At 34.3% G+C, this 15,765-nt stretch overlaps 1 protein-coding gene across 1 annotated transcript; it reads right to left on the minus strand.

Annotated features, from left to right (window-relative positions):
* Nucleotides 1-382: 382 nt before the first annotated feature.
* Nucleotides 383-4,872, minus strand: LOC104601230 (leucoanthocyanidin reductase-like). Its single transcript, XM_010264501.3, has 5 exons — nt 4,340-4,872; nt 4,117-4,257; nt 3,681-3,918; nt 1,111-1,314; nt 383-997 (listed from the first exon to the last, which is right to left on the minus strand). The coding sequence occupies exons 1-5, from the start codon at nt 4,712-4,714 to the stop codon at nt 666-668; spliced, it is 1,290 nt and encodes a 429-aa protein (XP_010262803.1). The 5' UTR covers nt 4,715-4,872; the 3' UTR covers nt 383-665.
* Nucleotides 4,873-15,765: the final 10,893 nt, after the last annotated feature.

The following is a 15,765-nucleotide window of genomic DNA, read 5'->3' on the forward strand; positions in this document are numbered from 1 at the left end:
AGAATGTCTCACCTTTTGACATGGTATTGGAGCCCAGTGAACTTAATTTGCGTGAAGAGCCATGTTTAAAGGGAAGGTAGACCAAAAAGGACATGCATAAAGATAGTAAGAAATGATTTACAAATGGTGAATAACTTTAAATAAAACAAGATTCATATAATTGGGATAAAAGGCTTGAACGATGATGATGATGATGATGATGATGACCTCACGACTTAGTAGGTTCAACAGTTCCTGAATATGGTATTAGAGCCTTTTTCACCAAATAGTCTATTGTTTTCGTCACCTCATGGTAATTAATTAAATTTTAATAGGGCCTGTACTTGAAAATAAACCTTTTTAAGTTGAACGAATCATTGACAGAGAGACCTTAGGCCGAAAATTGATGTACCAAAGTGGGGCGAATTTATTCGTATGCTCTACAATAATATTTTCAGAACATCAAATTAATGCTCTTAACTTCTGGATACATAATTAATATATTACCTAATACAGCCAAATCAAAATGAGAGAATGAACTTAAAGCTTATTCGAGTAGCTTAGCCAAACAAGAATTCTCGGTGGTTGGAAACGAGATGATTCTAGGAGGATTTTGGGCCAACAATTCCATTTTCAGTCCAAGAAATTGCAATCAATCCACAGATGTAATGACATTGGATGATGAATCAAGCACATGTAGCTGCAATAGCCAATGGTTCTACTAAAGGGTTCTTCTTGCTCAGCCCATCTTCGCTGCTCAGTGATTCTACTATCGAGTTTGTCTTGCCCATCTCGCCATTGCTCACTGGCTGCTGCTGCTGCTCCACTCCCTCTTCTTCTCCCACCGCCTTGACCACAAATTCATCGAAGCACTCATCCACAGTCTGGAATGGAATGTCTGGGAAAAGGGAGGTCACCTCGACCTCGTTCGGCCCATCAATGGAGAAGTTAATCTGGCAACCCTTGATGAATATGTCGTGAGTCAAGGACGCAACAATACTGCTCGGGATGCAATTCTCTGCAGATATCAGGAAGCCATTAATGCTGATGAATGATGATCAATCAATAACAAGTTAACAAACAGTGAAGAAGATCAAAGCAGAAGAAGCCGTTCAAGAATTATTATCTCACCTTCTGCAGCGGCAAGTAAATCGTTCTCTGTGATGGTAACTCTAGGGAGGGTCCTTCCGATCTTCCTCTCCCACAAACAAGCAAGCTCATTGATATTTAGTCGGTTGCAGGGTGGCCGGAAATGGACTGATTTGTTGAGGGTGCGGATGTCATCAACAGTTTTTATGGTGAATTTTCCGATGTCGGCACCGGTAACAAAATAAGCTGTGCAATACACAGAGGACCACACCGTAAACATGGCTCATTGCTATTAAGTTTTAAGCACAAACAGGCAAGAAAATTCATACTACTACAACCTGCAAGACCCAGAACAGTAACTAAAAGTAGAATAACAGAGTCTAGAAGAAGGTTGGGAGCCCACCAAGATTGGAGAGCCCAGTGGGCCGAAAAGTACTAAAATTAGTTTGTTGGGCACGTGCAGTGTATTTGTATACTAAACCCCATCTTCTATTCTGGTTTCTTGTTTCTGCTACAGACAAAACCCTGCCTCTATTAATGCTATTGTATTAAAATCTCATTTGGAATCAAAATCCCCTCTATGAATTGACAGGACATTTGGATTTTCTTTAGTAAATGAATGACATCTGGATTGGATTATGTTCTCATTTGAGGAGGAGAACAGGAAAATAAGAATACTTTATTAGAAAATGAAACCAAAAAATGCGCTTATGGTGTGGAATGGTTGCTCTACTTGTAATGGTGGTAGGTGAGAATCCGATAGTTTCTTATGTTTTGTGATTTTGATCTCTCTCTCTCTCTAAACAAAAGAAAAAAATTGACGAAGTACCAAAAACATTTGATTTTCAAATTTTATCTTGACCAAAAAGGCTTCACTGCAAAACAAAAAAGTAATTATATACCTTCTTTTCCTAAAGAAAAGTCCCAAACATAGTCTTTTTTCCATTAATTATAAATGTATCCTTACACGTGCCCCATTTATCAAATTAATGTCTTTCTTTCCTAACCCAATAAAGAAACAAAAAAAAGAGTGCCCTTGTTTTCCTTTCTGTTGCTTTTGTGCATGGTTTTTAAAACTTAAGTAGTGATCGAACCGGTCAGGGGTCCGGTTACTGGTTCAAACAGTCCGATCATTCAACTCGAACAGCCAGTCCATTTTGATAAAAAAAAATTAAAATTAAAAAATTTGAAAAATGATCAAAACCGTTTGAATAGTTTAAACGGTTAACTGGCCGGTTTAGCAGTTTGCTGATTCAAATCAACGGTTTTGGGGGAAAAAGTGGGTTTGGGGAAAAACGGAATCAATCAAATGACCGGTTCTCAGTTTTTCTGGTCCGACCGTCCGGTCTAATCCGATTTTGAAAACCATGCTTTTGTAGTCCCATTTGCAACACCCAAAAAGAATCCTAACACTATTTTTCCCCTATGGGAAAAGGATTGGTGGAAGGCAGATTTTTATATTCTTACGTAATTAATCAAAAATGAATACACCAGTACACCTAGGGCCTATTGAACACACATCACTTGTATGTTTCCTACCCACAAAACACTACCCTGTACATATCTCCCCATGCATAACACCAAATAAGAACGTGATATATTCTTAGGGTAGGTACACTTGACGAGCACACTAAGCACAATGAGTATGGGACATATATGTCTCACTCAAGTTTTCTCTCGATTCAACTGGTGAGAATCAGTTTTGCGCTCGGGCAAGCGCCTTCGGACCCCGAATTTAATCCTCACAAAAATTGTTGTCACACCATCCTCACAACACTTGGCCATGCATTTGAAATATTTTCTATATTTATATTTTTTTCAAGACAATGTGATAACAAATTTACTAAATCCAGATTCTTCACGTTTCATTTTGAGTTGACACACTTACTAAGCAATGTATACTAAGAGTAGGATACATTTTTCACGGGACCACCTCCTTCGTATGGTTTTCTCGGTGACGAATTGACGATACTCTTTTCATGCCGGAGTTTGAATAGTTTACGGTTCTATTCGGCCAATTGGGATCTGCTCCTCACTGAGCATACCTCACAAGTCACAACTACATCGCATCTTTATTGGAAATGTGACCGGATCTGCTCCTAACAAATGGGCGTCTCACATATATACTTACTATGCATTGAGAACATCTCCTGTGAATAATAATTGATAAATATGAAAGATGATATCAATGCATAATAAGATGTGCGTGTGAGGCGCCAGGGGTGAGGAGCAGATCCAGTCTCATTGGAAATATTTTCCATGATAAATACAAGTACGAAAAATATTCTAGGATAGGGCATCCTGTGAGGTCGTTGTGAGTCCCTATGTAAGGAGCGGATCCAGAATTATTCCAGACTCACTCGGACCACCCACTGAAATAGTAAATTTCTATACACGTGTCATTCAATTAAATCTTGTTCCACCAGACTCCACTTTTTCAAAGGCAGGAAGAGGCGAGAAGATCCGTGGATTTGAGGGGACACACTTGTTTATGTAAAGACTCTAGACCGTTTGATTAGAACCTTTTGATCCTGATGTGATGTGGAAACAACAATAAAATAATTATAATCATAATTATGTGTTCGTAGGGACTTACTAAGGAGATACAATACCTTTGACGGTTCCATCACCGTAGATCTGGAAGTGATCCAACGGAGGAAGAACCTCGGAAGGGTGAGTGTTGTTGTAGTAGGGCCAAGCGGCGATGGAGTTGCAGCAGATGTAGGTGAAAGGTATGCTGGCGGCTTCTGTCATCCGTCGAACACGGCGTTTGACGTTGTAGAGGGTGAGCCCTGGTTCTACGGGATCAGCTCTATCAATGTCATGCCCGAATTCCGATGGCAAAAATCTCTGTCCCACATAATAAATAGCACGATTAATATTAATTTATTTCCCACCCGAAAAAAAAATAAGAAAAAATAAATAAGTTGTTATTCCGTCGTTCGACAACGACGACAGGTAGCGAATCTACGCACATTGCGTACGTTAGCTGTGTGGAGTATGGACTATGGAGTTTAGCGAGGTGAGCTTTGTGTTTTGCACTGTTACCTTGATGGTTCCGACCGATTTCATGGCGTCGATGAGGGTAAGCTGGGCTAAAATTTTGTCGCCACCTATAGCTGATATCACCACATCGATCTTGTGCTCCTTCAGTATCTTCTCCATCAAATTTTGGTCGCCGATGCTCCCCTGAAAAGTTAATACATCAGATGGAAGTTTGCATGGTCAGACAAACTGAGATTCTTAGACAGAGAGAGAGAGAGAGATGTACGTGAAGAATGATGGCTCCTTTGTCTTGCAAAGCTCTGATAGCTTTGGCCTTGGAAGGGGAGTTGGAACCGGGACGGACGAGAATATAGGTGGGTCTGCTGGAGGCGAGGCAAGCTTCGGCGATGAAGCCACCGATGAAACCGGTGGCACCGATAATGAGTGTTCGAGTACAGTCAGCCTTGGGCATCTTTTTCTCAGCTGTGGAGCTCTCGGTCACCTCTTCTTCTGGGCAAACCCTGGCCATCTTTTTCTCTGGGAAGCTCTCGGTCACCTCTTCTTCAGGGCAAATCCTGGCCATCTTTTCTGCCGGGCCATTCTCTGCCAGCTCTTCCGGGCAGACCTTAGCCATCTTCTCTGCTGGGAAACTCTCGGCCATTTTTGTTTTTTTTTTTGTTGTTCTTGCGCTAATGTCTACTGTTGGTTGAGAAGGAAAACGAAGCTTATAAGTTTTATCAAGAAAAATAAAAAGGGTTTTTATCTGAAACACCCCCTCTCTCTCCTTGGTCCACTCACTCCTCCAGTCTGCTAGCTTCTACTTCTCGTACGTAAGAGACTAGAAGAAAGAGAGAGAGAGAGAGAGAGAGAGAGAGAGAGAGAGAGAGAGAGAGAGAAAGACACAGAAGGAGACAAGGAGATCTGGATGAGGGTGACGAGAAGGAGAGAGTGAGAGAATAAATAAAGGCGAGAGTCCGAGAGACGGAGGGAATTAGATGATGGCTTTGAATCTAAGCTAACCCCCAGAGGGCGAAGGGCTGAAGAACACGACCGAACAGTCTACACTTAACTCTTAACTCTACCCCCGATAAACGTAAGGGATTATTAGTAGTGTTTATGCCTCAAATGTTTGTTGTAGATAGCCCCCAATTCAACCCCATTCTCTGGAATGAAGGGTAGGTGGCGTCGTGGCGAGGGTGTGGGTCTTGCTTTTGGGTTTTGGACTTTGGACTTGTAGATGAACGACGACACCATAACCCCACACCGGCCCAACCTCGTGTCCGTCCGGGTCCACTCGACAAATGCTCCGAGTCCATGTAAGTGTGTAACCCATCAGGTCTAGACAAGATGTAAAATGTGCTTCTAGATTCTTATTCCTCCTCAACCCACTTTTGGACTTTGGACTTGTAGATGGACAACACACCGCTCAACACGATAAATGCTCCGAGTCCACAAACCCACCAAGTCCGGACATGATGGCAAATGTGCTTCAAAGTTCAAACCACATATTAGTCGTAGCAATACATTTAGTTCTGCGCTACGACACCATATATCTTACCAAAAGTGAATTCATTTGTCCTCGTTCGTTCGTTCCTCAAGGAGAAGAATCATAGCAGTTAATGGATCGGGTCTAGTAATAAGACCAAACCGATTATGTTGGTTCTAAACTTCTAATTATGAATTTTCTGCCCCGATTATAGTTATGTTGGAAACTTGGGATCATTTTTTCTTTTTCTTTTATTTTTTAATACATTTGTATAAGACCCATACCAATTATGTAATTTGGGGTTAATTTGTATTCCAGTTTGATTTTCAATTATATTGGGTAAAAATTCATCGTTGTACCAAAAATGAAAGTAAATCTGTTTTTTTTTTCCTGAATTTTTTGCATTCAAAATGATAGCAAATGTTTGCTTTCAAGAAAGGGAAGCAAATCTTGGCACTCAAAATTGTTAATATAGAAAAGGTAGATTTTGGTCTTGACATTCGTGTTTATATTCATCACAACCAAATACAATAAAACCATTACATTCTCACTTTCTGACCAAATTTACATTTGCATTGTGCTTTTCGCAACCATGGTTTAGTTGATAAAGTTCTCTATATTGGTTGTAAAATAGACTTGGGATCAAATCCGTAGTCACCAACCAATTCAGTTTAGCTGGATTCTTCCAGTATAGATGCCGATTTGGAATCCTGGAACCGCTGGTTGCGCAGCCTTATAAAAAAAAATGATACATATGCTTTTTGCTTTCTTACCAAACAGCATAAGGTATCTGGGTTTTAAGTATATAAGAAGGGTGGGCCTTGGCACAAAGGTTGGATTCATCCATTGCAACTTGGGTCATCAGAATTTAAATCTTGAAAGCAGCCTCTCACTCTGATATATATATATATAAAAGTAAGACAGGGTACACTATTCCGATGGTTCACACGTGACCGTCACATAGCTATAGGTTCAGACCTAGATGGCAAATGTGCCTACAAATCCTTATTGTCCAATGACAACTCATGGGCTTGCATGGTACCTTGACGTCAGCATGGATATTAGGTAAAAAAAGTAATTATAATTAGGATTAAATGGGCACATGAATTTCCTATAATACCCTAAGTTACTATTAGAATTTTCCTGCTGCCCTAAAAAACAGGGGCGCACAGCTTTTGACTCTCACCCTAAGGCTAGTTCGTTTGCTTTGAAGTTTTACATCTGAAAGTGTAATAATTACATTAAGAGGTATATTGGTATTAGTGAACTTTTATTTCCTCTAAACTCTGAATGTAGATAATGTTGCTCCGAATTCTAATGTTAAATGTTTAATTTAACCTCATATAACAGAATTTTTATTTATATATATATATATATATATATATAATTCAATAAATAAACAATACTAAAAATATTATAAAAAATATTAATGATTAATAATTACTATTAGTAATTAATTAACAATAACTAATAATAACTATTAATAATTAACAATAAATTAATGATTACTCATTAATTATTAATTAATTATTTTATGATTAATTAATACTTATTATTATTAATTAATATTTATTATTAACAATAATTGATTAATTAATTAATAATAAGTAATAATAATTAATTATTACTATTATTAACTAATTAATGAAATATTATTAATAATTCATTAATTAATAATTAATATTTTTATGATTAAATAATACATACTATTAATGATTCATTAACTATTATTAATAATAATTGATTGATCAATTAATGAATAACTATTATTAATAATAATTGATTGATCAATTAATGAATAACTATTATTAATAATTAATTAACCACTATTAATAATGATTGATTGATTGAATAATTATTACTTAATTATGAATTATTATTATTATTAATTAATGAAACTATATGATTGTAATTAATTATTTTCTATTAGAATATTACTATAACATATTATAATGAATATTATAATATTAGTATTATGAATATTATATTAATAGTATTTCAATAATAATAATAGTTTATTATTATTACTATTCATAATTTATAATACTATTTAATATAAATAATTCTTGGTTTCATTATAATATTATAATTGGTAAATAATATTTTAAATAATTAATTAGCTATAATAATTAAAATAAGCAATTATTAATAGCCCTATAAGACAATAATGAATAATATAGTTAATAAACTATTATTATAATAGTATAATATGAATATTATAGCATATTATAATATTACATTATAATAATATTATGGGAAAAAAATTGGTGGTGGGTCCCATGGGCCTTCATATGAGATGTTATAAGTTATTGAGCACTAAAGGGGCTAAAATCCATGACGTGATTCATTTATACTTCTTGGGCTATCATTAGGCTCCCAACACAAAGTGATACGAAACCACTTCAGTGTTAAGAGATCAGAGGCACCGAAAAGGGCCTAAGTTACTTCACTCTCACCTGCAAGAGTTCATTAATGGTGGATCCTCCATCTGCACGTGGCCGCTTCCTACATTTAGTTAACATTCAACTGTAATCAGCAATTTGCAATGGCTATCAAAGAAATGTAAATATCAAGGATTATTTTATGTCTAAAACCTAGTTAATATATAATTTACACACTATTTGGCCAGTAATTAAGTGTTAAGTAATTTATTTAATTAATTAACATTAAATCCCGGTTAACCCAATAAATTTACGATCACCAGGAATATAAGACTCAGAGCTATATTGTGCATTGGTAGTGATAGGGAGGGGACGGAGGATGTTATCTTTTATGTGTTTGGTTCAGTTTATGTTTATTAAATAAATATTTATATTTTATTTGTTAGTAAAATAAAAAAATTCAATAATTATAATCGTTTATGACAATTGAGTATCAGTAGGCACCACTAAGTATCACTTCAACGAAATAATGAATAAATATCTAATCGTTTGTAAAAACTTCAAAAAATAATTTTTATACATTGATATATATATAAACCAAAATTCATTTTTTTACATTTTCAATGTACGATACAAAACAAGAAAGTAATGAAATAGCACCTATGCGACACCATCAATAAACTGAATAAACCTAAACGATACCAAACATCACCATATCGTTGACCAACGTAAAACAACGAATATACATATAATATTTGTTAGACTGCTAGGAGACAAATTAAATAATTAATGTTTTGTTACCCTACTGACTTGGAATGTTTTGCTCTTAAATGGGGGCAATGGATGTGCTCTGATGGTTTGAGTGGATTCGGGTCTGACCTTATTTGGATCCGAAGATTGGTAGATAGGAATTGGGGCTTGAGTTCATGGGCAGCCAAGTTATGGCAGAACTAGGCAACGAACCAAACGGGGCCTGAATGTGACGATTGGGTTGGGGGGGTAGGGGTGATCATGTGCGGGGCCAGGCCGGGTTTTGCCTTCATAACAACAGGCTTAGGTTAGACCTGGGCTCGGCCCAGCCTGCATTATGAGCCTAAAAAAATAAGGGTTGGGCAGGCCTAAGATTCCAAACCCAATTATTGTATTCGGTTCCAAAATTAAATAATTGTACTTTTTTTTTCATTTATTGCTGTGGAGACTATAGTAACCCTAAGAAACTTTAAACTTAATATCAAGATAAAAGATTCTAAATAAAAGAAAGTAAATAATTATACCTTGTAATTTATAAGTTTCAATTGGTCGTTAGTATGCTAAAAATGATAATTTTAACAAACCAAATTTTCTATCAACAAAAAATCAACCTAGAACATATAATATCTATCAAAAAATAATCATCCATGTCATATAATTTCCACAAAACAACTTTAAACATCTCTATAAGGGGCTCCATCTTCCATTCAACTCCTACAAATAAAAAGTGAAATAAATAAGATATTAGCAAAGTAAGAAAAAATAATTCAAATTAATGTAAATAAATAAATAATAAAATATTGATAATGGTTTCAATTTTACCAAAAACTTGCAACCACTCTAAACTTCAGATTTATCTTCATCACTAGAAGATTCATCTTTTGGAGAGAGATTGGGCGACAGTGGTTTTGTGAAATTGGTTAGAGAAAGAGAGGCAAGAAGATTAGGGTTTAGTAATTTTTTTTATGAATTTTTATATTTCATTAAATACTATATTAGAATTTGGTAAGATCTAAGACCGCATGATTAAAACCTTTCTCCTACAAATCTCTATTAATATCTATTTAATATATAAAACATCAATTATTAAATATTCTTAAATAACATATATGCATAAAGATATATATATATATATATAATATTATTTATAAATATCTAGGCTGGGCCTAAAAAATTAGGCCCAAGCCTGGCCCTAAATTTTTTAGGCCTAATGTGGGCCCAGGCTTTAATAAAAAACTAGGCCCAAGCCTGGATTTTCCAGGCCGGGCCGGGCTGAAATGATCACCCCTTGGGGGGGGAGTTGGGCCTGGTTAGGTCGGATTGAGCTCAACCCTAATCCTAATCCAACCCACCACAAGTTTCAAAGTATCATATGATACATCCTGTATCATATATATCATGTAACGTGCTGAAATGATCACCACAAGGTTCAAGGTATTTTCAGGAAACCATGTTTTATTTATTAAATAATATTAAAATATATAAAACTGAAATTTTGAAAAGAAATTGGAAAAAAAAAAAAACACATAGGGAAAAAAAATATCGAAACACCTTGCCAGTGAGTGTATGGAGATGTATCAGTACTTTAAACCATAACCCACCATTTTCGGCCTTTCCACGTTGGATTGTGCTCGGGTTGACTTGAATTCTCTACTTTTTCCAAGTGTTCTAGGAAATAGACTCAAGGGTTGAAGGTCAATTACGTTTTAACATTATTATATGTAATAGGAGTATACGACATACATACATACATAGTGCATAAAGCACTATGCCATATTCATAAATGGATGTATACGAGGGCAGAGCTAGGATTTTTTTCTTAAAAGAGGCCAAAAATTAGTAAATATGGAAAGAGGGCCAGAAAAGTTAACAAAGAAGGGGTAGGGGGACCAAAATATAGGTAAGAATTAAATAGGTAATGAGCATTTTTAAGGCATTTGAAGAAATGTGAATTTCAAGGTTGTGCTCAAGTGTTACTGTTTCTATCGAGGAAATGTGTATTTGAAGAAATTTATATTTGCACTTTATATCTGTTACTGTTTTTTTATTGTTTTACAAAGTTAACATAAGGGATATTTTAGATAATTGTCAAAAAACAATAAAGATAGAAATAGACAATTAAAAAATATGTCTGTAATAAATTCATATTATTTTTATATATTCAAAAGATCAATAAAAAATTTATATTATTTCTTGAATGTCTTATGCTAGTCTGCTTCCCCTGTCTTCAGTATCCATATATCCTAGCTTGTATTGGAATTTTACTCCAGCTAGATCTAAGGTTATTAAATTATAATTTGCGACTATAAGAGTAAAAAAATTATCATGAATATAAATCTCCATTGTGTAGACACATCAAACAAATAAATTAATTAATTAATGAATTAGGTTGGCAGATAAACATCAAACCATGAAATTTCTGCCCCGTTTTTGTTTTTTGTTTTTTTTTTTGTTTGAGAGTCAATGCAAAATACAAGAGATTGTAATTTTTATTTCAATCAATTAATATTTTGAATTGAAGTGGGTATGTGTGAAAGCAGGTTGAAAAATGTTGACTATGCTAATTTCATCAGTAGTAGTAGTAGGTCTAGAGATGATGATGCATGAAAGAAAACGATGTATATCTAAATGCCATTACCTAATGCTATATTCTCAGTTATCTGGAGGCTTGCCACGAGTGCGTTGGATACAAAAATCTAACCTTAGGCATTTTTTTCCAAAGGCTCAGTGTTTTAAGATTCAAACCCGTGTTTTCATTTGTCAATGTTATATACACGGCATACACACATAAGCTTTGTTAAGATATTATTAACATGGTGAAATTTATTTAAAAAATAAATCACTTGAAGTGTGGAAGAAGAAAATGGGTGGTCGTGAATTAGACATTATGAATGTGGGTATTTAAATATTTTCTAGCATATATAATTTCATGTCTAATAGGGAGGAAAAATAATTTGTAAAACTTTTATATAATTTGGGCTATATTATTTTTTTTTTAATTTATTATTAGATTTTGTAGAACAAGAAAGGGATTTTGTATGTGTGTATGTGTGAGTGATGCAGCTTTGGCCCACCCACAGCATCGTAGAAAGTAGGAGTGTCAATGGACTGGTTTTGTGTTGGACCCTGTCCAAATCAAAATCAATTTGTAAAGACTGGATGGACCAGTATGGAAAATCAAATTGGAACAGTCCATATTTAATGGTCCAAAGTATTTATTGGATTGGATTGGACCTTGGTCCATCTATAATAAATTTATACTGAATTGGGTCAGATTAAATCAATATCTGGTCCATTGATAAAAAGATAAGAATATAGGTGTCAATGGACTAGATTTGAGTTGAAACCAATCTAAATTAAAACCGATTTAAATAGACTGTATGATCCAAATATTGAATTAGACTGGTTCAAAATAGTCGAAAATTCTCATTGGATTGAATTGGACCTAATCCATCTATAATGGACTTATATTGGATTGGACTGGATAGGACCAAAATCCACAAGTTTTAACCAGTGCCTTCATAAAGGGAGGGATGCCAACTAACTCTAGGTTGTGATTGGTATCTTTTTTGTTTTTATCCAAAGCTTTGGGTTGTTTAATTCAAATTACTATTTCTACAGCTCGGTTTGGGAGGAGTGCAACTATAAATATGTATAATACAAATATTTGTAGGGTACGTATTTGTATTTGCATTCTTTCCAAACTAAGCTTACTTGGCATGTCAATTTAAACAATTCAACTATATTTCAAATGTTTATTTTTTTTTTAGCTAATTCCAATGCATGATTAGTCTCATATATACATTTTCCAGCTGAAATGGCTCTCGTATGTGATGTGACAAATATACTTTTCACCCATTTATATTCATCCAAGGTTTTAAAAATCGATGTGAAAACGGAACCGTTCTAGCTATCAGTTTCTGGGTCAAACGGTTTTCTACTAGGGAAAATATTTTATGAGTTAGGGATTTGAGTAAGGAGAAAAAGTGATGTTGTCGCTGAGAAAGAAAAAAAGAAAGAAGAAAAGAAAGAAGAAAAGAAAGAGAAAAAAAAAGGAGAGGAAAAAAGAAAAGAAGAGAAAGGAAAGGAAGGAGGGAAGAAGAAGGAAGAGGAGGGTGGTTCGATGCTCACCAACGACAATAATGCCAATGGCGAAGCGGTGGCAACAGACTCTGAGTTCTCAGATCTTCTTCTTCTTCCTCAGATCTAAGACACAAATTCTCTCCTGCAACTTTATACTGTGAATCGCTGTCCGGGTCAAACAAGTCGACAATTCGACCGTCCAGGTCAGCGGTTTTTTGATAAAATCAACAGTTTTTTACTTAAGAATGAGTTAGGGGTGAAATGGAACCGGTTGCTTGTTTCCGGGCCGAACATTTCAACCGTCCAGGTCAATAACAGTTCAAAAACATTGTATTTATCAATCCACCTTCAGTATTAACGTCAATGATACCAAATACAACCTAGACTACAGAAAGTCATTGACAATAAGAATGGGTTTGTCTATACATATCTTGGGAGTGACTCTGTATTAGATTAAGATCAACAAATGGAACCTTCAGACAAAGAAATATACGAGTTTTTTCCCTTTTTGGAATAGTTAATTAAGCTTCAGAAAGAATCATCATTTGAACAAAAATTTGTTCTTGCTCATAACCGGTTCCGTTTCATTCCCAACATCGCTTTCTTTTGCTAAAAACTGTTGATTAGGTCAATGAATCGCTAACCCGGACAGTCAAATTATTGAATCATTGACTCAGACAACGGTTTTTAGTTACTGTTTTCTTTTTTTTCTTTTTCAGAGCAGGCCATCCGTTCGGATCATACAATCCGACTGTTCCAGACCCAAAACGGTCACCTGTCCGATCCATTTTTAGAAACGTTGATATGTAGTTAGCACATTTAAATACATGTCTTCTTTTTTATAAAGAAAATGCCTCAAATTACAATATTTTAAAACTGCATGAATAATTAATTCAGAAAAAAAAAAACCTAATAGATGAATAGGCTGGATCTTGAAAAACATAGGCTTAAAAAATTGGAACTTTAATTTTATATTTAAAATTTAAAATATATATTTGTATTTTGGCATGTGCATGCGTTTAACAATATTATAAACATATTTGTATAAAATATATTTAATCCTAAAAACATAGGCATCAAAGTGATCTTTTGGTACTTAAATATATGTTTTTCACACTTGTCAGCCTAATATTTTATCATTGCTCCGGTGAATCGAATCGAAACTGTTCATCATCCTTATAGTATAGAATATCAAATAATAGTGCAAGGACAAGTACAGTCATGTGATGATAGACATTTGTAGTCATAACAATCGCAGCCATCAGAGAAGACATTTCCTGCGGCCCCGATTCAGGGAAAAATATATATATATATATATATATATATATATATCCGAGACCTCAATAAGTTTTAAACACGCCAGTGCTTTAATCCGAGTCAGATATTGACGTGATATTTTATCTTTGTAAGAATGAAGCTCTCACCTCAGATTTCTTAATCCATCGTGACGGTGGGCAGGATACGATTTATAGGAAGGGGCTACTAATAGATTATGGGGAGTTATGATTTAAAAATTTTAATGTGGGCTACAGTGTATTTTTCATTAGTTTGTTTTTTAAGGGCGTTTTTTTTTTTCAGATTTTGAGAAGGGAAAATTTTAGTTAATAGGATTTTAGTTTTCATTGATCAAAAATTCTTTTTTCTTTTTTTCAGATTTATGTGGTGATCAAATAAAGTTTATTTTACTAGGTATTTCTTAAGTGGGTAAATAACTTTACTCCCTTAACCAATACTTGAATGGGATAAAAAAATTCTTTTTAATAATAGATTTTTATGACCAAAATGATCATTACTTTATTTATATGAGAAATAAAAGAACATTGATAAATGCACTTACTCAGATAAGTATTTCTTAAAAAAAAAATTTATCTAAATAACTGCATTCATCCAGATAAATAACTTATCAAAATACAAACAGGGCCTTAGAGCATTTAAATCCTGATGATCCAATTTTCAATGAAATAAAAAGCAGAAGGGTTGCTCAAACGAAGTCATTACACTCATCACAGGGAAATAAAAAAGAATTTGTGTTGAAACTTGAAACTCTCAAAATTAAATAACAATTTCGTACTTAACATTGTTTCTTTAATTAAATAAATCCCCGTTTCATTATTATCTCCCACAAAATCATAAGATGGGCTTATTTTATAATCAAATCATTTCTATGAATGACGTTGACAAAATACGTATGATTTAAAAAACGAGAGGAAAGCTGAACGCAGACATAAAGATTTTGTGAGGTCTTGTTTAAGTCGTTCTCATGGACAGTGCTCCCAGGGAATAGAAGGACAACTTAATTAAAAATTAAATGAAACCAAACAACACCTTAACCATATCTGCACTCTCACCCACAAGCGGTAGTTTGAAATCAGAATCCTCTCACATGGATTTCTTTGAGACTTGGAACATTGGTGGTGAATCCCTCGGTAATTAAGGTGGCCGTGCATTGGGAATATCTCCGACACTTGTATATTGTCATTCATGTGCAGATGTTCCCAATGCCCGGCTGTTTGTGATGGTAAATTATTATGTTGTCAGTGTGGCCAGGAGATCCGGTTGCCTTTTAATGTTATTATCTGATGGTAAATTATGAATGAAATTTTTTCGAAAATGTACTGTTTGTGATAATCTTTACCTCTAAATCTATTTTAGTATTCCCAACTTTCAATACGTATGAAAATGCAATATTTTAAAATTTAATTCCACCCTGGGACAAAGATGATAATAAGGATTCTAAAAACAATTTAAAAATATGATGTCATGATATAAGATGTTTTGATTTATTTTGAAATATGATTTATAGTATCAAATATATTAATGTTTTCTAATATTAAAAATTTTCAAAGAAATATTCAACCAAAAAATTCAAATTGTTAGATGAGGTCTCCGACTAGATTTTTATAATAGCTATGCTATATATATAAAGAAAGGTTGTCCACATCACCCTTGCTCCCCTTTCTCTTTTTCCCCCTTTTTTATTTCCTCCTTTACTCTTTATTCTTCCAACATTCC

This window comes from Nelumbo nucifera, chromosome 3, assembly GCF_055504915.1.
Source record: "Nelumbo nucifera cultivar China Antique chromosome 3, China Antique-T2T, whole genome shotgun sequence".
Lineage (NCBI taxonomy): Eukaryota > Viridiplantae > Streptophyta > Magnoliopsida > Proteales > Nelumbonaceae > Nelumbo > Nelumbo nucifera.

What these genes read in the sequence shown, in the direction of transcription:
- LOC104601230 (XM_010264501.3), bottom strand. Translation starts at nt 4,714, where the DNA reads ATGGCCGAGAGTTTCCCAGCAGAGAAGATGGCTAAGGTCTGCCCGGAA. An exon ending in AAGGAGCCATCATTCTTCAC is followed by an intron (nt 4,258 to 4,339) that starts GTACATCTCTCT and finishes TTAACTTTTCAG; the next exon opens with GGGAGCATCGGCGACCAAAA. An exon ending in TTTACTTGCCGCTGCAGAAG is followed by an intron (nt 998 to 1,110) that starts GTGAGATAATAA and finishes TGATATCTGCAG; the next exon opens with AGAATTGCATCCCGAGCAGT.